Source organism: Triticum urartu, chromosome 7A (genome assembly GCF_056163025.1).
Source record: "Triticum urartu cultivar PI428250 chromosome 7A, HENAU_Tu73, whole genome shotgun sequence".
NCBI lineage: Eukaryota > Viridiplantae > Streptophyta > Magnoliopsida > Poales > Poaceae > Triticum > Triticum urartu.
This window is the reverse complement of record NC_141879.1, coordinates 168,382,944-168,409,814: the sequence shown is the minus strand read 5'-3', so window position 1 is coordinate 168,409,814 and position 26,871 is coordinate 168,382,944. Positions and strand designations below refer to the sequence as shown.

Sequence of the window (26,871 nt, the reverse complement as noted above, 5' to 3'; positions counted from 1 at the left end):
CATTTAGCTTTAAACTAATAGAGTGTATATAAATAATAGTAGCATTTAGATTTAAATTAACAGAGGCTATAAACAAAAAACACTTAGTATAAAAAATATTTGGACTACGGACCTGAATTTGTTCCAAATTTCATTCAAATGAAATTTGAATTATTTGGACTATGGACCTGAATATTTTTGAAGAAATTGGGTGTAGGTACTAAGGTCTTGCTGTGGAAATTTTGGTGAGGTCAGAAGGGATAGAGAAAATGGAGTTCCTAGACTTTTAGCTTTAGACAAAAAACAAAAGTATTTAGCTATAAAAAAACAGTAGCTATGGCATTTAGCTATAAACAAAAAACAGAATTGTTTTTCTTTTAAAAAACTTGGTCAAACTAATTGTTGCTATGTAAACAAAAAACAAGATTGTTTTTATATGATATATGTCATTGATGTTCATTTGCATATTCCATTATTGTTGATTATATCTTTTCATTGAAGTGGCCATGTTATATGCAAATTCCTCAATAGTGTTTGCTCATGTTATATCTTTTCATTGAAGTTGTTCGATTGTGCCCAAGTGGCTTTGTTGTTTCTAGGGAATGATGCTGAGTGGCCTATGTTTTGCCGGAATGTTGATTCATTTATGTTCCGGCAAATTTCAGGTTCTCGATTTGTCCACTTTTTAGCAAAGGTCATGCTGAAATTTTCCGTGAATTTCGGCATGACTTGTGCTACAAACTAGGACATATCGAGTGCCCGGGATTTGCCGCACCAGGAAGGAATCAACATTCCTGTAAAACAATAGGCCTTTTTTATGTCATTATTCATTTTATTAGGTCTAGAATTAATTGACTAGATTTAATCATAGGAAACATGGCTAGCAACGATGAAGGACAGGGTTCTGGTGATTGCACGACGTCTACCGGGCGGCAGACGAATTTTTTAGCCTTGCCGATGATCAACCGATGTTGTTGCTGGGCCCACCGGTGGCATCGGGGACTGAGACCGACACGTAGACCGGTGCTAAGACTGAGACCGGCGCTGAGACTCAGACTGGCATTGAGACCGGCGCTGAGACTGAGACCGGCGCTGCCTCGGGGAGAGGAGCCGGTGTAGAACCAAAAGAAAAGAGTCAACGGCTTCCTAACAAACTCAGGACTACTAGACTGGTGGTCACGGAGGTGGACAACGGCAATTTTGAGCCAAAGGCGCCCGAGGAAGCGCGTCGATGCTACGACAATCAAATAGGCTGCATCGTACGGACAACCGCCACCATCAACGATGATAAACTACAAAAGATAGAAAATATGAAGAGCTCCCTCCTAAATAAGTTTCACCAGATATTCTTGTTCCCGGGCCGGAATGAGAAGGATTATGAAGATCCAGATGAGGACCCAGCAATGAAGAAGATAAACAAACACGCCATGACCAAGTTTAGCGACGTGTTGGCCGCCTGGAAAAATCGAGTAAAGCAAAGATCATCAACAAGAAGGAACCCTACTCCGAGATTGTAAAGGATAATCCGACAATCACGAAAGAGCAGTTTCAAATATTCAAGGAGGCTTGCGAGGCCGAAGCTGCCAAAAAAAAGTCTAAGTACATGAAGGGGCTTCATGAGAAGAACATTGGGAGCCACCACCTCGGAAGCCGTGGTTACGGCGGAAAGAGGTCCAAATGGGCCAAGGAGGACGCGGAAGCCGCAAGTCTGGGCATCCCAGACCCCTTGGCGGATTTCACCGTCCCGCGGGAGCGTGATGTCCTCAGGGCCCGGCACCGTTGGGACCCAGTGAAGAAGGTTTACGAGACAAAACCGGTCATTACGGAGTTCATAAGACTACTAGTAATTTTAGTTTCTGATCAATTCGACTGCACACGTTAGTCATATTTGTAAACGATCCTTGTGCCTTTTGCAGAGAGAGTAGCACCGGATTGCGACCGAAAGCGACTCGCCGTCTGAGGCATTGGCGAGGCCCAAGTGGGACACTCCATTCAACCGGGCGTTGAACATATTGAAATGACAACCGGTGGATACTTGACCGTCGTATGGACGCGTGCACGGTGTCGGAGACAGCGCCACATGGAAGAAGTACTACCGTGAGACCACGAAGGAGAGAAAGGAAAGACGGAGGTTAACTGAAGAAAACATCGACAAGAAGGTTGAGATTGCGGTTGAGAAGAAATCATCTCAGACAGTCGCAACAGCGGTAGCTGCCACAAAACAGGTGGTTGCAGATTTTTCTACTTCCTTCTTGACGAGCGTTTTCACTTGGACAATGCAAAATCCAGAAAAAATGCAGAGGACTTTCCCCTTGCTGACTTCTTGGGGAGCAGCTCGACTAGCGTTGCACCAGTACCTGCTCCCGCACCGGCTCCCACACCTGCTCTCGCACCGGCTCCCGCACTGGCTCCCGCACCGGACGTGCTCGGTGGTGCTTCGTCTTTAGCTGAGCTCGACGCCCTCACGGTATCTGTCACACCGGCCCCCTTCAATATAAATGTATAATCTCCCATTTTCGTTGCCTTTCGGATGTCTCACGTCGCAGACTTTTCTTTGCAGGCCGACGAAACCCCGTGCACCATATTTTTTTGACTGCGAACTGTAGGGGAAAACCCCCCACACCATATTGTACACCATCGGCAACCAGAAGGTGGACGTGGGGAAGGCGACGATAATGGAGCCGAAGGAACCATTGTTCCTTAGCCAGCCGATCCCCCCAAACGTCTTCAAGGTTTCCATGGCCAGTGTCAAACCGGGCCACGAGAATTTGCCTCCTCCAATACTAGTAGGGGATGACGATGAGACACCGCGGCGGCTTGGTGATTGTTGCAATGGGTGGGTCCTGTTGTGGCCAAAGAGTCTGCTTCGTCTGGAGGCGGCCAGGAGCACACCCATGAGCACGCAGCCTCAGCAAGGTATGAACATCAACACCCCACCTACCCAATTAGTGTTGGGTGTCGGGTTGGGTGATAGCGGACGGGGTAAGGAGGAGGCTCCATTAGTCGCTGATGACGTCGCCATGGATGAGGATGAGGACGACGATGGCGCTGAACAGTATGTCTATACTGGTGCCTCCTCAGGGTTTGAGCGTCATGAGTCAGTGCCTGAATTGCCGTCTCAACGTATTATGGACGACCTTCCGATAGTAAAGAAGACTAGGAAGAGAGCGAGGAAAGGCAAAAAAGTTGATTCTATGATCCAGCCGCCTCAGCAGCCTTGGCTTCAGGACCGTATAGATATTCCCGACGCGTATAAATGGCATATCCCCGGTCAACCAATCCTACCTGCAACAGCGCTACAGGTCAGATTCGGCGATCTAAGGAGACTTCATGACGATGTGCTGCGGGTAGAGAAAGGCCTCATCGCCTCGAAAGATCCAGGATACCCACTCTACGTGGTTAACGTTCCACGGCAAATGTCGTATGTCGACAGCTTCCCCACGGATAAGTTCTTCCTCCGATTCGATTACATATTCGACATGTTTCACGTGAAGAAGCTGGATTTTACATTTGTCCGCCTTTATGCCTTGCACATGAACTGCATCATCGAGGTTGAGCAGATATCTCATATCTGTGTCGCTGACCCGTACTACATGCACAAGGGCTTCTTGGGAGTCTGCGCAAAGCACCGTGAATACGCGAGGGATTACATCGTTAGTTTCATGCTCGCCAATAAGGACAAGGAGGCGATTCTCATGCCTTATCATCCCGTGTAAGTCATCCGCGCTGCTATCCTTCCTTCGATTTCAATCATTCATTTACACGGTGGAGGCTAATTAATTTGAGGTGTACTTATTTTGCGCAGCGGTGGGCGCGCCGTCCTCATCATCCTCTACCCCTGATTCTCCCACGCTCTTTACTTGGACTCGTCGAAGAACATTCACAAAAAGGATTACACCCACATCAAGGATGTTCTCGATAGTGTTATGTTTTACTACCAAGCAAGGGGTGGAGAGGTCAGGGACAAGAAGAGAAGGGGCGGCAGGGTCGCCTTCGGCCATAAGACCGACTTCTGCTGCATCCAGCAACCGAACGATTCTCTTAATGATGGATTCTATGTCCTACACCACATGCTGGAGTACAGAAGGGATCACCGGAACCTTCGCATGTCACCTAGATCCGGCGATGCCCATATTCTTCAATGGGCAAAGGACATAGGAGATATCGAGGATCATCGACTTTGAGATGAGTTCTATAACATCCAGCGCGAACTTTCCCAAATCATCATGAAGGAGGTCGTCGGAAAAACAGGGATGTTCTACGGAGAAGGACAAATGTCGCAGGAAGACGTCCGAACATGGATAGCCTCTTAGCGTCTCGACATGAAGCCTTTCACTAAGCTCGAGGACTATCTCCCTGACTTGGATGGATGGAACGACATGTTGGAGTGATTGTCGATATATGACAATGTGTCCGTTTAGTCCATACTTTCTGTATGACAAAACTTTGAGTTATGCACGATGAAACTTTATTTGTGGTGTAATTAAACCGTCCTCCTCCTCGACTAGCGAAAATCACTCTAATTAGGGCATTTTGGGGTACAATGAACTTTGTTATTTATGCTTATGATATGTTGTTTCTATTTTTGCCAAGTCTGTCTCTTTCTGTTGCTCAACTATATATGTTTCATATCATCGACTCATGTGACGATGCAGGTGCATAGATCATAGATGTCGAAGAAGTGCTACGCCAGGAGTATATATACGACAAGTGGCCGGAGTGTCAGGCCCAGGTGTACCATTTTCTGGTTTCTGAGTGGCAGGCAGTAGTTAGTTTAGGTTCACGCTAATGCGAGAGAGGGATACGAACTCATGTACTCAAAGTGATAGCTCTTCTCGCGTATATCATTGTTTAAATGGATGACGATGTATTTGCAAGTAATCAAGACTTGTATCGCTATTTTCGAGATGATGACGAGAGACCACTTTGTGTTGGATGATGATTATGATGATGACATGATTTGATGAGACTAGTTGTATGTATATGCTATGATTACATTTGTATGTGTATGATATGCTAAGGATTATTGTATAAAGCCTATTCAAATACAAAACAAATATGCAGGGAAAGAAACTAATAAAACTAGTAGTAGCGAGGGAGGAAATTTAGCAGTAGCGTCGCCTTACCAGTAGCGCTTCCCAGTAAACAGCACTGCAGATAATATCAGCGGTGCCCTTTTCTAAAGAGCGCTACAGCTATTCATGTATAGCAGTAGCGCGGGACAACAGGCGCTACTGCTATACGTTAGCTGTAGCGCCTTATTAGTAGCGCCGGTCCCTGCGCTACTGAGAGGCCCAAAACCCGCACTGCTGCTAGGCTTTTCCCTAGTAGTGCATAGCCCTCCGGTCTAGCGGTTCCAAATGGCGAAAGAGATCCAGATGTAGGTTTTTAGCGTCGAACATGTCCTCGTTGAAGGCTCATTGAGCATAGTTGCCATTGTCACCGACCACCCAAGGGTTGTTCGGAAGTGGATCAACAATGTATCCAACTCCCTCCAAAAGGTAGAGATGAAGGTCATCGGTCTCAATGCAGAGTACACAGAGCATGCCACTGGGAAGATCCAACGCGTCGTCGTCCTTCAGTTGTGCCTCGAAGATGATGTTTTGGTGTACCACATCATACACGCGCCCTCCATGCCAGGTGAGCTCCACGATTTCTTATCTTGGGAGGATATATACTTCTGTGGGGCAGCCATCGAAGGGGACAAACAGAAGCTGGCGTCGTACAACCTTGATTTGAAAAGCATAGCTGACCTACAAACCATAATCAAAATTCCTGTAGAAGATTGTGATAAACAGACACCATCCCTATTCAACATAGAAAAATTTGTGCTTGGTACAAATCTTCAGAAGGGTGACGAGACGCTGGCATTAAGGTCTTCTGGATGTGAGAATTATCCCTTGACATACGAGCGGATAAAATATGCTACCCTCAATGACCATGTGAGTTTCGAAATAGCTGCAAGGTCCAAAGAGCATGTTACGAAGCCGTCTCCCACAGAAAATGAGAAGAAGAAGAAGAAGAAGAAGCTGCACCAGCAGCAGGGCATTATGGATGGATGAACTATTTCCTCTCTTGTAAAAATATATTTCCTCTCTATGTACATTGATATAGATAAACTATTTCGATGGTGTGCATGTCTTTGGAACAAGTAGCAGCGTAGGTCCGCTTGACTATAAGGAACTATTTATCTGCCTAGCTTTCTCTACTACTCCTTCTAGTGATCGGTATGCAATGCAGGTGTTAGTAGACATGACAGCTTGTCCATGGAAGTTGAACTACGACGACCATCACATTTCATACACTGCCACTCGCGATTCCCACGACGCCACTCCAATCCATGTCACCACGTCCCCCGACGTGCACCTCACCCCTCTCGGCCGCACCGCCCCTCTGCCTTTGTGTGCATGACATGTGGGCCAGCTGAAATGTGGCGAGCATCAAGTTTCTACCATAGCCACACGCGATTCCCATGACGCCTCTCAAACCCATGACACCACACATCCCCCGACCTGCGGCTCACCCTCTTGGCCCCACCGCTCCTCTGCCTTCGGGAGCCTGACATGTAGACCAGCCACCTATCGGGTCCACTGAATCTCACTCCCGTGGACACCGAGAGGGAAATGTAACTCCTGTGCTAAGTCTTGTGGTGCTACCACTGCATGAACGCGTGCCAAACTCGAGATTTGTTTCTTACTAGCAAGATGCCCGTGCGTTGCATGGAACATCAAGATGCATTTGTATGAGTAGTTTATCTTGTGGGAGAAAAGTATGAATGAGGGAAGGCCTTATTTGCAAATGTGGAGAGCGTGTGGGTATCTTTTTGCAAAATTGCCATAGTTTCCTTCCATGGACATCCTACACCTCATAACGCCTTGACGTCCAGCTGTGGCACCCTCTCCACGGCCAGGCTACCACCGGCCGGTTCAACTCGAAAGAGTGAGTCACGAACGTCGCCGCGACAACGGCCAGTTGGGCATCTCGAACTACACCGATGCTGCTTCCCGTTAGCCGACCTATGCTGGCACGTGGCTGCACGCCGTTGAGCCGCACGTCAACGTACGACGGCAGGAACGCCTCCAAGCTCACTGGCTCAACTGCGTCGAGTACATCACATTCGTAAACCGGTATCCGTTGAGCAGGTTGCTCCCGCCCATGAGCACACGCCTATACGTATCCAGCATTCCAGCCTCGTCACCGAGTGGTACATCATCGGGACAGTGCAAGCGGTCGAAATCTCGAGCCCAAGTCGAGCTATGTGCCCTGGGTAGATCACTGGCTCCCGCCTGGGATCCCACCCGGCCGTCGTTGCCACCGCACACTAACGATCTGGAGTAGCACCCTACCGCTCAACCAGAGCGCGAGCTAGTAAACGACGTCGTGCAACACGTCACAACAGTCAAGCACCTCAACATGCGTCGGCTGGGCAGAGACTTTTCTTGGCCACAAGCTCCATGGTCTCGTCCAAGATCGGTGTGGTACTGTAGTCGAACATGCGGGTAAAATACTATGGGAGCAGCTGCATGTGCATGGCCTAGACGCCGATGTTGGCGTGGAGGAGGTGGTACTCGCTGGCGCCGCAACGTGCTAATGGCTTAGGCAGACACCTGTTGCGATGCTCTAGAGTTGGCACCGGCATTGTCAACAAAGCTGATGATCCGAAGGAGGACGAGCAGGAAAGGAAAGGGTCTTGCATGCGTGTACAGATTCATGCAGGAAATTATTTCCCGGAAATACAGCCTTTGTTTACCTTTCTTTGAGGATATAGATGACCCACACGAGGAAATCTATTATAACCGCTGGATGAAAATTAGTGGTGCAGGAGTACGGATCGGAGCATGGGAGTGGAGCAGGCAAGTCTCGTCTGCCGACCTGCGCCTCACCCCTCTCGGTCACACCGCCGCTCTGCTTTCATGAGAATGACATGTGGGCCAGCCGCATTTAAGGTCCACATGTCGTTGACTCATAGGCCGGTGCACTAAGCCACTGAAGCTCGGTCCCGTGGGCCCCTAGAGGGAAATGTAACTCCTGAGCCAGGCCTTGTGGTGCTCCCGCAGTACGAACTCGCTCCAAACCTAGAATTTGTTTCTTACAACTACCAATGTGCCGGCTCGTGCGTTGTACTGGATCCAAAGTATTATCTATTTAGTGGAGTGCACTGATACGTCCATTTTGCATCATGTTTTCTTACTATTATTTATAATGCTTTCATCCATAATAATGCTTTTTGGAGTAATTCTAATCCCATTTCTCTCATAATATGCAAGGTATACACAAAGAGGAAGAATTCCAGTAGTTGGAAATCTGGACCTGGAAAAGCTACGTCAGGCCACCTATTCTGCACAACTCCAAACAAGCTGAAACTTCACGAAGATATTTTATCAAATATATGAAGAACATTGGAGCAAATAACTACCAGAGGGGGCCCACCAGGTGGGCACAACCCACCTGGGCGCGCCAGGGAGCCCAGTCATGCCCTGGTGGGTTGTGATCACCCAAGCCCACCTCTGGTGCCCATCTTCTGGTATATAAGTCATTTTTACCTAGAAAAATAAAGGAGAGGACTTTCGGGATGGAGCGCCGCCGTCTCGAGGCGGAACTTGCGCAGGGGCACTTTTGCCCTCCGGTGGAGCGATTCCGCCAGGGGAACTTCCCTCCCGGAGGGGGAAATCATCGTCATCATCATCACTAACAACTCTCCCATCTTGGGGAGGGCAATCTCCATCAACATCTTCAACAACACCATCTCTTGATACGTCTCCAACGTATCTATAATTTCTGATTGTTCCATGCTGTTATATTATCAATCTTGGATGTTTTATAATTATTTTATAGTTATTTTATATCATTTTTTGGTACTAACCTATTGACATAGTGCCAAGTGCTAGTTCCTATTTTTTCCGTGTTTTTACATCGCAGAAAAACAATATCAGATGGAGTCCAAATGCCACGAAACTTTACGGAGATTTTTAACGGACCATAAGGAACATGTTGGGCCCTGGTTGCACCTCGAGGGAGTCCTGAGGAGAGGACAACTCACTAGGGCGTGCAAGGAGGCCCAGGCGCGCCCTGGTGGGATGTGCCCACCTTGGGTGCCCCCCGGACCACCTCTTTGCTATATAAATACCCCAATCTTTCCAGAACCCTAGAGGAGTCGATGAAATATTCATCCAGCCATCGCAGAGTCCAGAACCACCAGATCCAATCTAGACACCATCTCGGATGGGGTTCACCACCTCCATTGGTGCCTCTCCGATGATGCGTGTGAGTAGTTCTTTGTAGACCTTCGGGTCCGTAGTTAGTAGCTAGATGGCTTCATCTCTCTCTCACTTGATTCTCAATACGGTGTTCTCTTCGAGATCCATATGATGTAACTCTTTTGCGGTGTGTTTGTTGGGATCCGATGAACTTCGAGTTTATGATCAGATCTATCTTTTTATATCCATGGAAGTATTTGAGTTTCTTTGATCTCTTTTATGCATGATTGCTTATAGCCTCGTATTTCTTCTCTGATATTTTGGTTTTGTTTGGCCAACTTGATCTATTTATCTTGCAATGGGAAGAGGTGCTTTGTAGTGGGTTCGATCTTACAGTGCTTGATCCCAGTGACAGAAGGGGAACCGACACGTATGTATCGTTGCTACTAAGGATAAAATGATGGGGTCTATCTCTACATAGATAGATCTTGTCTAGATCATGTCATCATTCTTATTGCATTACTCTGTTTCTCCATGAACTTAATACACTAGATGCATGCTGGATAGCGGTCGATGTGTGGAGTAATAGTAGTAGATGCAGGCAGGTGTCGGTCTACTAATGTTGGACGTGATGCCTATATAATGATCATTGCCTGGATATTGTCATAATTATTTGAAGTTCTATAAATTGCCCAATAGTAATTTTTTCACCCACCGCTTTGCTATTTTCTCGAGAGAAGCCACTAGTGAAACCTACGACCCCCGGATCTCTTTCTCATATTATTTGCCTTTGCGATCTATTTTTATTTGCCTTTTACTTCAGATCTATTAATCCAAAAATCCAAAAATACCTTGCTGCAATTTATTTTATTTGGTGTTCGATCTATCAATATTTACAATTCTCTCACGTCCGTTTGCCAATTTCTGGCACCGTTGCCCGAAAGGGATTGACAACCCCTTCAACACGTCGGGTTGCGAGGATTTGTTATCTGTGTGCAGGGGCTGATTACGTTGTGTTGCTAGGTTCTCCTACTGGTTTGATAACCTTGGTTTCATATCTGAGGGAAATACCTACCGCCGCTGTGCTGCATCATCCCTTCCTCTTTAGGGAAATATCGACGTAGCTTCAAGCGACATCAAAAGGAATTTTTGGCATTGTTGTCCGGGAGGATCTTGAACATATACCAGGTTCCTAATCACAAATCTCATCTCCTTGCAATTTACATTATTTGCCATTTGCCTCTCGTTTTCCTCTCCCCCACTACACAAAAATTTACCGTTTTACTCGCCTCTCTTTTTCGTTTGTCGTTTTCTTGCTGGATCTATTTTTGTGTGCAACCTTGTTTGCCGCTATTATGGATAGTTCTTCCTCTATCGCTTGCACTCCCGAGAACAAGGTTCTCAACTTTAAACAAAGGGGAGGAGATAATTTAAAAGATGCTTGGTATAGGATTTGCAATGCTCATAATAGATCTACCCGTAAGCAATCTACTGTTGTTCTTCTTCATTGTTTTTATTTTCGCATCACCACTTGGTATAGATTCGTCCTTGATATGATTACCGGTGGAAATTTCTTGATGTGTCCTTCTCTTGATGCCTTCAATGCTATGGGAGATTTAGTGGGATCACCACCTCTCATGATTAATGAAACAACTTTGACTCTTGAGCATGTTATGGAAAGATTGGATGATATTGAAAAAAAAATGCTCACCAAAGATCATATGGAAATTATAGATAAAAAGATTCATAATTTTTCTACCAATATTGGGTCAAAAGTGGGAGATATTCTTAAGTTGTTAAAAGATAAGGGTACCTCAATCCATGAATGAATAGAAGAAAGTCCGTCTCGGATTGATAAATTAGAAGAAATCTTTAGTAATCTAAGCACGGCTTTTGCTTCCGCTAACCCTATCGCGAAAACTCCCGTAAGGAGGGGTAGATCCAAGAACAAGGGTGCAACTTCTAGTAATAGTAATAATGGAGATCTTAAGATGATTAGTGTTCACCCGGATTTTGTTGAAGTGATAAGAGAACCTTTTTGCAAGAATGAAATCTTTCAATTTATTCCTAGGAGTATTGTTATTGAAAATATTTATGCTAAATATCTGAAGGATCCTAAGTGTTTGATTGAAGATTTGTACAAGGATGACAAAACTTAGATCCTAGCTTTATGCCTAGCCGAGGGCGTAAAACTATAGCGCTTGTTGGGAGGCAACCTAATGAATCAATTTTGTTTTTGCTTTTTTCTTCCTATTTTTGCATGTTAGCACAATTATGCTAATGTTATAATTGTGTTTTTTATGTTTTAATTAGTGTTTGTGCCAAGTAAAGCCTTTAGGATCTTCTTGGGTGATAGTTGTTTGATCTTACTGAAAAAACAGAAACTTTTACGCTCACGAAATTAATTTTCATTTTTTACCAGAGAGCGATAAAATACCCATTCCACTTCCAGTAGATCAATATATAAATTTCTCATGTATTCCTAATTTTTCAGAATTGTTGGAGTTACAGAAGTATTCGAAATAGTCAGATTTCTACAGACTGTTCTGTTTTGACACATTCTGTTTTCTTTGTGTTGTGTGCTTACTCTTGATGGCTCTATGGTTTTTTTTGATGAGTTTTTTCCACAGAAAAGTTGGAGTACATTAGATATAAGACAAGAACAAAATATGAATTGGTTTAATACACTACTTATAGTACTGGTTTATTATTCTTATACTAACGGATCTCAATAAGGTTTTGTTGAGTTTCATGTGATTGAAGTTTTCAAGTTTTGGGTTATCTTACGATGGATGAAGGAAGGATGGAAGAGCCTAAGCTTGGGGATGCCCCGGCATCCCAAGCTATTATCCAAAAATTAGCTACCAACTAAGATTGGGGATGCCCCCGAGTGGCATCCCCGCTTTCTTCCAACGATCATCGGTATTTTACTTGAAACTATATTTTTGTTCATCACATGATATGTGTTTTGATTGGAGCGTCTTGTATGATATGCGTCTTTGGTTGTTTTATTTTGTGTTTTAAGTTATCAATCCTTGCTGGACACACCTATTTGAGAGAGCCAAAATTATGTCATGACTTGTTAGAATTGCTCTCTATGCTTCACTTAATTTTTTTATGGGCAATGGACTTGCTCTAGTGCTTCACTTATATCTTTTTGAGCACTATATGCTTTAGTATTTTTGAAGAAATTCTCTCTTGCTTCACTGAAATTAATTTGAGAGAAATAAAATTATATTATGCTCATGATCTTCACTTATATTCGATGGAGCTTGTCAAAAGCAATACATGAAAATTAGTCCCAAAGTGATAGATATCCAAGAAGGATATAATAAAAACTTTCATGAAGATCATTGGACAAAATAAACTTGATTCTTAGTAATAGTTTTGAGATATGATGATGTGATATGTGAGTCATGTTGAGGAGTAATTATGCTTTAGTAAGAATATTGGTGTTAAGGTTTGTGACTCCCTATGCAAGTACGAAAGTCAATAGTCATGCGATGAAATTATATCCTACTTGTGGTGCATCATTCGGTGTTATTTATGCTTAATGCTTTCTTATGAGATTATCTGTTTCTTAGTTGGTCGCTTCCCAATCTTTTGCTAGCCTTCATTTTGCACTAAGTATGATCACCACTTGTGCATCCAAAATCCTTTAACCCAGTTTTGCCACATGAGTCCACTATATCTACCTATATGCGGTATTGTTTTGCCGTTCTAAGCAAATTTGCATGTGCCATCTCTAATTTTGAAAGTAAACTTCTCTTTTGTGTGTTCGTTTCGCTCGTGGAGCGGTGAGGGGTGGCTAATATTTTCCATGCTAGATGTGTTATTCTCAAGATGAGTGTTTATTCAATTGTCATTGCACGAGAGTAAGGCAAAGGTATTAGGGATGCCCAGTCCCGAAAGGCAAAAAAATTGAATTTACTTTATGTTGTAAAATAATAAATTCCTTGGGAAGTGTTGGTATGGAGGGAAACCGTGGATACGGCTAGCCATGGAAAGTGAAAGTTATGGTGGAAAAAGGAATAAACTTTATTTTCTGTTTGGGAACTGCCTATGATATATCTATGCATGGAAAGTATTGGGAACTCTAAGTCGTTTTCGTTGGTGGGATGGATACACCTCTCAAAATGTTTTTATCTCTAAGTTTTTCGCTTTGAGCTCTGGCACCTCTACAAATCCCTACTTCCCTCTGTGAAGGGCCTTTCTTTTACTTTATGCAATTTTTATTTTTGAATTTGAGTCTCCATCTTCTCTTATAAAAGCACCATCTAGGAGGCAATATGATCGTACTTAAGTATTGGGTGTAGCTAATATTCGAGTATGTTTCATGAATGGATCAATGTTTGAGCATGATGGGCTAGGGATAACTTATTTTAACGTTGATATTTTGAAAGACATGGTTGCTTATTGATATGCTTGAGTATCTAATTATCATGTCAAAACTAGACTATTGCTTTGGACAATATAAAAGTCCAAATGTCCATGCTATAAAGAAAGAAATATGATATGACATGATAGGCAGCATTCCACATCAAAAATTCTGTTTTTACCACTTACCTACTCGAGGACGAGTAGGAGTTAAGCTTGGGGATGTTGATACGTCTCCCACGTATCTATAATTTTTCATTGCTCCATGCTATTATATTATCAATCTTGGATGTTTTATAATCATCTTATAGTCATTTTTATATCATTTTTGGTACTAACCTATTGACATAGTGCCAAGTGCCAATTCCTGTTTTTTCCGTGTTTTTTACATCGCAGAAAATCAATATCAGACAGGGTCCAAATTCCATGAAACTTTACGGAGATTTTTTTATGGACCAGAAGGAACATGTTGGGCCCTGGTTTCACCTGGGGAGTCCTGAGGAGGGGACAACCCACCAGGGCGCGCTAGGAGGCCCAGGCGCGCCCTGGTGCGTTGTGCCCACCTCGGGTGCCCCCGGACCGCCTCTTTGCTCTATAAATACCCCAATATTTTTAGAACCCTAGGGGAGTCGACAAAATATTCATCCAGCCACCGCAGAGTCCAGAACCACCAGATCCAATCTAGACACCATCTCGGATGGGGTTCACCACCTCCATTGGTGCCTCTATGATGATGTGTGAGTAGTTCTTTCTAGACCTTCAGGTCCGTAGTTAGTAGATATATGGCTTCATCTCTCTCTCTTGATTCTCAATAAAATGGTTTATTAGAGATCCATATGATTTGCAGTATTTTTGTTGGGATCCGATGAACTTCGAGTTTATGATCAGATCTATCTTTTTATATCCATGAAAGTATTTGAGTTTTTTTGATCTCTTTTATGCATGATTTCTTATAGCCTCGTATTTATTCTCCGATATTTGGGTTTTGTTTGGCCAACTTGATCTATTTATCTTGCAATGGGAAGAGGTGCTTTGTAGTGGGTTCGATCTTACAGTGCTTGATCCCAGTGACAGAAGGGGAACCGACACGTATGTATCATTGCTACTAAGGATAAAATGATGGGGTCTATCTCTACATAGATAGATCTTGTCTACATCATGTCATCATTCTTATTGCATTACTCCATTTCTCCATGAACTTAATACACTAGATGCATGCTGGATAGCGGTCGATGTGTGGAGTAATAGTAGTAGATGCAGGCAGGAGTCAGTCTACTAATCTTGGACGTGATTCCTATATAATGATCATTGCCTGGATATTCTCATAATTATTTGAAATTCTATCAATTGCCCAACAGTAATTTGTTCACCCACCGCTTTGCTATTTTTCTCGAGAGAAGCCACTAGTGAAACCTACGGCCCTCGGGTCTCTTTCTCATATTATTTGCCTTTGCGATCTATTTTTGTTTGCCTTTATTTTCAAATCTATTAATCCAAAAATACCTTTCTACAATTTATTTTATTTGGCGTTCGATCTATCAATATTTACAACTCTCTCATGTCTGTTTGCCAATTTCTGGCACCATTACCCGAAAGGGATTGACAACCCCTTCAACACGTCGGGTTGCGAGGATTTGTTATCTATGTGCAGGGGCTGATTAAGTTGTGTTGCTTGGTTCTCCTACTGGTTCAATAACATTGGTTTCATATCTGAGGGAAATACCTACCGCCACTGTGCTGCATCATCCCTTCCTCTTTGGGGAAATACCGACGTAGCTTCAAGCGACATCACCTCTCAAACCCTAGTTCATCTCTGGTGTTCAATCTTGTTACCAGAACTATAGATTGGAGCTTGTGGGTGACTAGTAGTGTTGATTACATCTTGTAGTTGATTACTATATGGTTTATTTGGTGGAAGAATATATGTTCAGATCCAATATGCTATTTAATACCCCTCTCATCTTGAGCATGATTATCATTTGTGAGTAGTTACTTTTGTTCTTGATGTCACGGGAGAAATCATGTTGCAAGTAATCATGTGAACTTGATATGTGTTCGATATTTTCATAGTATGTACGTTGTGATTCCCTTAGTGGCTTCATGTGAACATCGACTACATGAAACTTCACCATATTTGGGCCTAAGGGAATGCATTGTGGAGTAGCAATTAGATGATGGGTTGCAAGAGTAATAGAAGCTTAAACTCCAGTTTATGCACTATTCCGTAAGGGACCAATTGGATCCAAAAGTTTAATGCTATGGTTAGAATTTATTCTTAATACTTTTCTCGTAGTTGTGGATGCTTGCGGGAGGGTTAATCATAAGTAGGAGGTTTGTTCAATTAAGAACAAGACCTAAGCATCGGTCCACCCACATATCAAATTATCAATGTACCGAACACGAATTAAGCCAACATGATGAAAGTGACTAGATGAGAATCCCATGTACCCTCAAAAACGCTTTGCTTATCATAAGAAACTGTTTTGGACCGTCCTTTACCTCAAAAGGATTGGGCTACCTTGCTGCACTTTTGTTACTACTATCATTACTTGTTCGTTACAAATTACCTTACTATCAAACTGCTCTGTTACTTACAATTTCAGCACTTGCATCTAGTTCATCGTGATCAGAATTTTATATATATAATTTTTGGCCTCGTGAAGGAGAAAGTATCGCTCTAGCTTGGGGAGGCTTAAGTCAATGTTATATTCATGCCCCAATCATGAGCTCTCAAGAGAAATTATTATCCAGAACTTTTATGCTCGGCTTTCTCGTAATGATCAAACCATGCTTGATACTTCTTGTGTTGGTTCTTTTATGAAGAAGACTATTGAATTCCGGTGGGATATTTTGGAATGAATTAAACGCAACTCTAAAGATTGGGAACTCGACAAAGGTAAAGAGTCAGGTATTAAATTTAAGTATGATTGTGTTAAATCTTTTATGGATACCGATGCTTTTCAAAAGTTTAGCTCTAAATATGGACTTGACTCTGAGAGAGTAGCCTCCTTTTGTGAATCATTTGCTACTCATGTTGATCTCCCTAAAGAGAAGTGGTTTAAATATCACCCACCTATTAAAGAAGAAATTAATGAACCGGTACTAGTTAAATAAGAAACTATACTTTAGAATGTTGATCCAGTTGTTCCTTCTGCTAATATTGAGAAACCACCTTTCCCTGTTAGGATAAAGGAACAAGCTAAAGTTTCAATTGTGGTTAAAAAAAGCTATATTAGAACACCTAAACCTGATGAACAAATCAAAGTGGAACCTAGTATTACTATGGCTAAAAATCTCTTGGAAGAAGATATAGATGGGCATGTTATTTACTTCTATGAAGAAGCTGCTAGAATAGCCAAACCTGATAAAAAGGATAAACATAGACCTGTTGTTGGCATGCCCGTTATCTCAGTTAAAATAGGAGATCACTCTTATCATGGTTTATGTGACATAGGTGCTAGTGTGAGTGCTATTCCTTACACCTTATATCAAGAAATTATGAATGACATAGCACCCACAGAGATAGAAGACATAGATGTTACTATTAAACTTCCTAATAGAGACACTATTTCACCAATTGGGATTGTTAGGGATGTTGAAGTCTTGTGTGGGAAAATAAACACCCTACTGATTTTCTTGTTCCTGGTTCCCCACAAGATGATTTTTGTCCCATTATCTTTGGTAGACCTTTCTTGAACACCGTTAATGCTAAGATAGACTATGAGAAATAAACTGTTGGTGTTAGTTTTGGTGATGAGTCTCATGATTTTAATTTTCCAAGTTTAGTAGAAAGCTTCATGAAAAATAATTGCCTAGTAAGGATGAATTAATTCGTCTTGCTTCTATTGCTGTACCACCTACTAATCCTTTAGAACAATATTTGCTAGACCATGAAAATGATTTTCATATGCATGAAAGAAATGAAATAGATAAGATTTTCTTTGAACAACGTCCTCTACTTAAACACAATTTGCTTATTGAAACTATAGGATGACCTCCTCCACATAAGGGTGATCATGTGTTTGAATTAAAACAATTCCCAAACACTTTGAAATATGCTTATGATGAAAAGAAGATATATCTTGTTATTATTAGTGCTAACCTTTCAGAACATGAAGAAGAAATATTATTGAAAGTTCTAAGGAAGCACCAAGCTGCTATTGGATATACTCTCGATGACTTAAAGGGCATTAGTCCCACTCTATGTCAGCACAAAATTAATATGGAACTTGATGCTAAACCTGTTGTTGATCACCAACGTCGGTTAAACTCGAAGATGAAAGAAGTGGTAAGAACGGAAATACTAAAATTCTGGAAGCAGGTATAATCTATCCCATAGCTGATATTAGATGGGTAAGTCATGTTCATTGTGTCCCTAAGAAAGGAGGTATAACTATTGTTCCTAATGATAAGAATGAACTTATTCCACAAAGAATTGTTACAGGTTATAGAATGGTAATTGATTTTAGAAAATTAAACAAAGCAGCTAGAAAAGATCATTACGCTCTACCTTTTATTGATCAAATGCTTGAAAGATTATCTAAGCACACACACGTTTGCTTCCTTGATGGATATTCTAGCTTTTCACAAATACCTGTTTCTCAACCTCATCAAGAAAAGACCACTTTTACTTGCCCTTGGGAACTTATGCTTATAGACGTATGCCTTTCGGTTTATGTAATGCACCTGCTACCTTTCAAAGATGTATGACTGCTATATTCTCTGACTTTTGTGAAAAGATTGTTGAGGTTTTCATGGATGACTTCTCTGTTTATGGGAAGTCTTTTGATGATTATTTAAGCAATCTTGATCGAGTTATGCAGAGATGTGAACAAACAAATCTTGTCTTGAATTGGGAGAAATGCCACTTTATGGTTAATGAAGGCATTGTCTTAGGTCATAAAATTTCTGAAAGAGGTATTGAAGTGGACAAAGCTAATATTGATGCAATTGAGAAAATGCCATGTCCTAAAGATATAAAAGGTATTCGTAGTTTCGTAGGTCATGCTGGCTTCTATAGGAGATTTATCAAAGGCTTTTATAAAAAATTTATGCCTCTCACGAATCTTTTGCAAAAGGATATTCCCTTTGTTTTTATGATGATTGTTTAGAAGCCTTTGAAACACTCAAGGAAGACTTAATTTCTGCACCTATTGTTCAACCACCTGATTGGAACTTTCCTTTTGAAATTATGTGTGATGCTAGTGATTATGTTATTGGTGCTATTCTAGGACAAAGAGTTGATAAGAAACTGAATGTTATTCATTATGCTAAAAACTCTAGACGGTGCTCAACGAAACTATGCTACTATTGAAAAGGAATTCTTAGCAGTGATGTTTGCTTGTGATAAATTTAGACCTTATATTGTTGATTCCAAAGTAACTGTTCACACAGACCATGCTGCTATTAAATATCTTATGGAAAATTAAGATGCTAAACCTAGACTTATTCGATAGGTTCTCTTGTTACAAGAATTTGATTTACATATCATTGATAGAAAAGGAGTTGAGAACCCCGTAGCTGATAACTTGTCTAGGCTTGAAAATGTGCCTGATGACCCACGCCTATTGATGATAGTTTTCCTGATGAGCAGTTAGCTGCAATAAATGTTGCTCATAGTACTCCTTGGTATGCTGACTACGCTAATTACACTGTTGCTAAATATTTACCACCTAGCTTTACATACCAACAAAATAAAAAAATTCTTCTATGATTTAAGACATTACTTTTGGGATGACCCACATCTTTATAAAGAAGGAGTAGATGGTATTATTAGACGTTGGGTACCTGAGCATGAACGAGGACAAATCCTACAGAAATGTCACTCCGAAGCTTATGGAGCATCATGCTGGAGATAGAAATGCTCACAAGGTATCGCAATCTGGATTTTATTGGCCTACTCTCTTCAAGGATGCCCGTAAGTTCGTCTTATCTTGTGATTAATGTCAAAGAATAGGTAATATCGGTAAGCGTCAAGAAATGCCTATGATCTATTCACTTGATGTTGAACCATTTGATGTTTGGGGATTTGATTACATGGGACCTTTTCCTTCCTCTAATGGGTATACTATTTTATATTATTTTTGGGACTAATTTATTAACCTAGAGCCCAGTGCCAGTTCCTGTTTTTCCCTGTTTTTGAGTTTCGTAGAAAAGGAATACGAAACGGAGTCCAAACGGAATAAAACCTTCGCGATAATTTTTCTTGGACCAGAAGACAACCATGAGACTTGGAGATGAAGTTGGAGGAGCCACGAGGAGGCCACAACGACAGAGGGCGCGCCTAGGGGGTAGGGCACGGCCCCCACCCTTGTGGGCCCCTCGTGCACCTCCCGACCTAATTCTTTCGCCTATATATACCCATATATCTCCAAAGCAGTAGAGGCATCCACGAAAACACTTTTCCATCGTCGCAGCCTTGTATACCCATGAGATCCCATCTAGGGACCTTTTTCGGCACCCTGCCGGAGGGGGATTCGATCACGGAGGGCTTCTACATCAACTCTATTGCCGTTCCGATGAAGCGTGAGTAGTTTACCTCAGACCTACGGGTCCATAGCTAGTAACTAGATGGCTTATTCTCTCTTTGATTCTCAATACCATGTTCTCCTCGTTGTTCTTGGAGATCTATTCCATGTAATACTCTTTTGCGGTGTGTTTGCCGAGATCCGATGAATTGTGGATTTATGATCAGCTTATGTATGAATATTATTTGAATCTCCTCTGAATTCTTTTATGAATGATTTGATATCTTTGTAATTCTCTTCGAACTATCGGTGTGGTTTGGCCAACTAGATTGATTTTTCTTGAAATGGGAGAAGTGCTTAGCTTTGGGTTCAATCTTGCGGCGTCCTTTCCCAGTGACAGTATGGGCAGCAAGGCACGCATTGTATTGTTGCCATCGAGGATAAAAAGATGGGGTTTTCATCATATTGCTTGATTTAATTCCTGTACATCATGTCATCTTACTTAATGCATTACTCCATTCTTTATGAACTTAATACTCTAGATGCATGCTAGATAGCAGTCGATGTGTGGAGTAATAGTAGTAGATGCAGAATCGTTCCGGTCTACTTGACACGGATGTGATGCCTTAAATATCGTCATAACTTTGCGCTTTTCTATCAATTGCTCGGCAGTAATTTGTTCACCCACCATATTATTTGCTCTCTTGAGAGAAGCCTCTAGTGAAACCTATGGCCCCTGGGTCTATTTTCCATCATATAAGTTTCTATTTTCCATCATATAAGTTTCCGATCTATAATTTTAGTTTCCGATTTACTATTTTGCAATCTTTTTACTTTCCGATCTATAAACCAAAAATATCCAAAATATTTACTTTACCATTTATCTATCTCTATCAGATCTCACTTTTGCAAGTAACCGTGAAGGGATTGACAACCCCTTTATCACGTTGGGTGCAAGTTGTTTGATTGTTTGTGCAGGTATTCGATGACTTGTGTGTTGTCTCCTACTAGGTTGATACCTTGGTTCTCAAACTGAGGTAAATACTTATCTCTAATTTGCTGCATCACCCTTTCCTCTTCAAGGGAAAAACCAACGCAAGCTCAAGAAGTAGCACCCACTTAGTTTCTTTTTAAGCTTTCATACACTTATATCTCTAGTGCATCCGTTGCATATGGCAATCCCTACTCACTCACACTGATATATATATTGATGGGCATCTCCATAGCCCGTTGATACGCCTAGTTGACGTGAGACTATCTCCTTCCTTTTGTCTTCTCCACAACCACCATATTCTATTCCACCTATAGTGCTATGTCCATGGCTCACACTCATGTATTGCATGAAAGTTGAAAAAGTTTGAGAACATCAAATGTATGAAACAATTGCTTGGCTTGTCATCGCGGTTGTGCATGATTTGAATATTTTGTGTGATGAAGATGGAGCATAACCAGACTATATGATTTTGTAGGGATAAGCTTTCTTTGGCCATGTTATTTTGAGAAGACATAATTTCCTTGTTAGTATGCTTGAAGTATTATTGTTTATATGTCAATATTAAACTTTTGTTTTGAATCTTATGGATCTAAATATTCATGCCACAATAAAGAAAAATTACATGGATAAATATGTTAGTTAGCATTCCACATCAAAAAATTCTATTTTTATCATTTACCTACTCGAGGGCGAGCAGGAATTAAGCTTGGGGATGCTCGATACGTCTCAAACGTATCTATAATTTTTGATTGTTCCATGCTATTATATTATCTATTTTGGATGTTTTATATGCATTAATATGCTATTTTATATTATTTTGGGGACTAACCTATTAACCTAGAGACCAGTGCCAGTTTCTGTTTTTTCCTTGTTTTTGAGCTTCGCAGAAAAGGAATACCAAACGAAACGAAAACTTCGCGATGATTTTTGTTGGACTAGAAGACACATGTTGGACTTGGACTCCAAGTCAGAAGACATTGGATTAGACGACAAGCCACAGGGGCGCGCCCTAGGGGGGGCGCCCTTGCCTTGTGGCCTACTCCAACACCTCCTGACCTAATTATTCGTCCTATATATTCACGTATATTCCCAAACCTCCAGAAGCATCCATGAAAACACTTTTCCACCGCTGCAACCTTCTGTACCCGTGAGATCCCATCTTGGGACCTTTTCTGGCACCCAGCCAGAGGGGGATTCGATCATGAAGGGCTTCTACATCAACTATATTGCCCTTCCGATGAAGCGTGGGTATTCTACGGGTATTTCACGTATTGTATTGTTGCCATCGAGGATAAAAAAGATGAAGTTTACATCATATTGCTTGAGTTTATTCCTCTACAACATGTCATCTTACTTAATGTGTTACTCTGTTCTTCATGAACTTAATATTGTAGATGCAGGCAGGAGTCGGTCGATGTGTGGAGAAATAGTAGTAGATGTAGGCAGGAGTCGGTCTACTTGACACAGACGTGATGCCTATATTTAATAATCATTGCCTTAGATATCGTCATAACCTTGCTTTTCTATCAATTGCTCGACAGTAATTTGTTCATCCATCGTATTATTTGCTATCTTGAGAGAAGCCTCTAGTGAAACCTATGGCCCCCGGGTCTATTTTCCATCATATAAGTTTTTGATCTACTATTTTGCTATTTTTTACTTTCCGATCTATAAACCAAAAAAACCAAAAATATTTACTTTATCATCTATCTCTATCAGATCTCACTTTTGCAAGTGATCGTGAAGGGATTGACAACCCCTTTATCGCGTTGGGTGCAAGTTATTTGATTGTTTGTGCAGGTATTGGTGATTTGTGCGTTGTCTCCTACTGGATTGATACCTTGGTTTTTAAACTGAGGGAAATACTTATCTCTACTTTGCTGCATCACCCTTTCTTCTTCAAGAGAAAAATCAATGCAAGCTCAAGAAGTAGCATACCCGTCCACCAAAGTGTGAATAGCCAAAATAATTCAGATGTTTTGACTGGGGATAAGTTCTGGGACGCCGACTTTGATGGAACAGCTAAAGAACATGGATGATGCACCATTTGGAGTCTCCTATAGTGAGATGAAAACCGCTGACTCCGTCTGCCGGCTTCACACTTGTCCTCCTTTACTCCAGGTGGCGTCAAAACAGGAGATGGCACATCCCTCTCACCTCGACGGCTTCCAATGGGAACCCATGCCATGTTCCTCTTCTCTAACTCTTTTTCCCTGAGCCGCTTTAGCTTTCTTTCTTGCCGATGTGATAAGACGAGTGAGCACCCCGGCCAAGTTATGAATATTATTAGTTGCATATGTCGTTAAACAATTAATCTCATGAGGTGTAGTATATGATGACTGGGGATAACCGACCAAATAGCTAATGGAAGCATGGCCGATTCCCCAATCAGACCGGCATGTTTGGGGTTGAACCCACATATTGCAAGCCGACTGTCGACGGATCAAACTGTGAGACACCCTCATGTACATGAGGTGTCCTATATTGATCACTCGAACTCACCATGTTGTTCATCGGCATATTGAAAGGTGTCGCCGATGCATGAAAGTTCGGATCCCTAAGTTGCATGTCGCGATTATGTAAATTCCAAACTCCTCCAACAGAATAACTAGTCAGCCATTGCTCGCTAGGGCTAGCCGACATGACATGTCCATTGAAAGATCTAGCGACACCAACATAATGATTGTTTACATGTGCGTAAGGAGATTTATGGTACATGTTACCGCTGTAAATCGCAGCCGCTTGATGACGCTCTCCTTGTAGCAGGAACGGGTCGGAGACCATTCAAAGCTTCGATCCCAGCGGAGTCACCAAAAAGTGTGTTTGCACATGAACAAGTAACTGTGTACCTCCAACGTTGAGGGTGATGCACCACCACTCACGTCGAAGGAGACCCGTCCGGAAGCGCGGTACGCAAGTAATCCGGCGGGTACTTTTGAGGACCCGAAACCGCACACCCCCAGGAGGGAACTCATTAGGGCACGCGGCGGCTATGGGCTGCCTTAGGTCGATTCGCTCGCCCATAGGGCCTCGAGGTTCGCTGCCCTCCAATCTTGCAGAACGAGGAAGAAGAAAACAAGAGAGAAGATAGAAGCAAATGTAGAAGTGGTAGATGATTGTTCAATTGTGTGTTGTTCAATCGATTGTCACCTCTCATCTATTTATGAGGCGGCTGGACTTCCCATACAAGAAAATGATTTTAAATCCCGTCCAAATCTTTTCAAAATTAACCGAATAGGATTTAGGTAAGTCTGAGACAACAATTCGGTTTTTTGGTCTTGCGGTCTACAAATGACCTCGGATGAAGATGAGCCCAAAAGCAAATTTAACCGTTTTGACGAGGTGAGCAACTTTCATGTTCAATTTTTTTTTAATTTGAGGCCATCTTCAGGGCTCAAACGCTCGTGTAAAACAGGCCATCAGTGGCGCTACCCGTTAGACATCAACTATATGCGTGTCTGATTAGGCGCACCACTTTGTTCCTCATGGTAGGGCCGTGCTTCGATGGCTCTAATTTTTGCATACAACTTCGGATTGAGACAACTTTTATATGAAAATCGACCATTTCGACAAGGCGAAGACAATCCTTGTAGAATATTATTTTCATATGAGGTTGTTTTGGATGCTTAATTGACCGAACAACACATTGAATATGAAATCTTAGTAATTCGAGCACAGTTTCGGCCGTTTAGATGAGATCGGATGGTGATGATCCAAATATTAAAGTTTCTCATTGAGACAATACGGAACTTTTTCGTGTTGAGATTTTCTCCATTTGAGGCCATGTTAATTAAGTTTTTGCCCGTGCCAAAATTTGATGTCAAAAGTTGGTAGGAGGAAGATGACGTGTCAACGGTTGGATATGGAACTGACGGACAAGTAAAGAAGTGACTGATGCCAAAAATAAATAAATTCAAGTACGTGACAAGACATTTAGACGTCTCCTAAGAAAAAGCATACGTGGCCGTCGGCCTCGCGGTCGCGCGCGCAAGCACGGGGTGGGTGGCGAATGCACGATGAGTCGATGGGCACAAGTACCTCATCGTGCATACTACTCCGAACAATGGCTTCAGCCGCTTGCGGCCAGAATGTGCACCAGTATGTCGTTGAAGGTGTCCACCGGCCCCGGCGCGCACCAGTGCAGGCAGTCGTTGAACACCGTCTCCGGCACGGGCTTTCCGGCACCGTACCTGTCCTTGACGATGTAGGCGCCTGGGTGCCCATCGGGCCGCATGGACGCCAGCCTCGTCACGTCCAGCACGTCGAACCGCAGCCCCCGTCGCTGCCTTTTTGCCGCCGCCGCCGCCGCCGCCGCTTCCTCCAGCACGGCCTTCCTCATCTCGGCCGTGCCCCCATCCTCGGGCACCTCTCCCTCATCATACGGATTAGGCCGCGAGCACGCATCCCGGTGGTTCGACGCGTACTTGGCGTCGAAGTGCGCCGGTGCCATGGTTGACACCACCACCAGCTTCTGCTTGTCGCCGCTCGACTTTTCGTGGACGTACTCAAGCACCCTCCGGATCACCTTGCGGTACGCGCCGATGTAGCCGCCGGCGATGTCGGTCTCGTTCACGTCCGGACGGGCAAACACGCCGGCGATCTGCCCCTTGTCGTAGTAGACGGCCTGGTGGTTGAACCAGTGCCCCGCCGAGATCACCATCACGTCCATCGCCTCCACGTCCGCCGTCCACGGCTCGGTGAGCGCGTCCAGGAACAGCGTGTCGTGCGTCATGGCGTAGTCCACCGACCTGCCCTCGGCACGCACCAGGAACGGCGACCAGTACGTGGAGACGCTGACGTTGTGCGGCGCCGGGAAGACCCACCGCCAGAATTTGTGGGACATCGGATGATCCTCGTACTGGTGCGTCGTCTCGGGCCGCGACACCGTGGAGAGGAAGCAGACGAGGGACTCGGCCTGGTTGCGCGCCGTGGAGTCGCCGACGAAACCCAGGAGCTTGCCCCGGACTGCCCGGAGGAACTCAGCCGGGTCCAGCGCCGAGAGGTTACACCCCGCCGGCTGCCACCGCCAGTTCAGGTACCCGTTGTCCGGCTTGCCGTTGACGACGCACTTCTCCGCGCTCACCATGTCGCAGTTTTCGCTGTCGTACCGCCGGCCGCTCACGCTGCCATCCCACACCCACTTCCCGGTGGTATAGTCGCATTGCTGCCAAGCTGCGAGACAAAAAATGGAGGTCAGCATAGGTAGCATGCAATCAAGCCATTTTCTATATATATACTATACAGTGAGACATGTATATATCTCTATGCGTGTACGATCGACGATCGAGTTGCTTATATACCTTGAGGAGGAGGTGGGAGAGGAGGGCTAATTGTGCTTGTGCGATGTGCTTGAAATGCACCAACAGGATTGGTATATGAGAGCAAAGAAGATGGAGTGGAGTGGAGGAGGATGTAAACGAGAGACAAGGTGAACACAGCACCAGCGAGGAAGTTCTTGAGGAAGGAACAATGGCTATGAGTCGTTACTACTTGCATTCCTCCCATTTGTCGAGAAGAACGATATGAAGCCTTGTACTTCTAGCTAGATTGGTACCGGCCGGGATGTGTATGTATATAAGATCTATATGGAGCGAATGCATGTAGAGATTGGAATCTAGCTAGTACTGGTGAGGACATACCGTATATATCGGAGTTTGAGCGCCAAATTATATGGTTACAAAACAAGGAGTCAACGCCAACAATCTGAGAGCTTGCACAAACCAAGAAATACTACTTGATACCGATGACTATGCAATTGACTGTTAGTACTTCCTTTGTATTCCCTTTGTAAATTAATATAAGAACGTTTAGATCAAGTATATTAGTTTATGGAGGCAGTAACAAAAATAGAATGAAA

General features: G+C 43.0%; 1 protein-coding gene across 1 annotated transcript; it reads right to left on the bottom strand.

Moving 5' to 3' along the window:
• Positions 1-24,899: 24,899 nt before the first annotated feature.
• LOC125522790 (xyloglucan O-acetyltransferase 1) lies at positions 24,900-26,609 on the bottom strand. Its single transcript, XM_048687822.2, has 2 exons — positions 26,315-26,609; positions 24,900-26,186 (listed from the first exon to the last, which is right to left on the bottom strand). Exons 1-2 carry the CDS (start codon positions 26,517-26,519, stop codon positions 25,084-25,086), a joined length of 1,308 nt encoding a protein of 435 aa, XP_048543779.1. The 5' UTR covers positions 26,520-26,609; the 3' UTR covers positions 24,900-25,083.
• Positions 26,610-26,871: the final 262 nt, after the last annotated feature.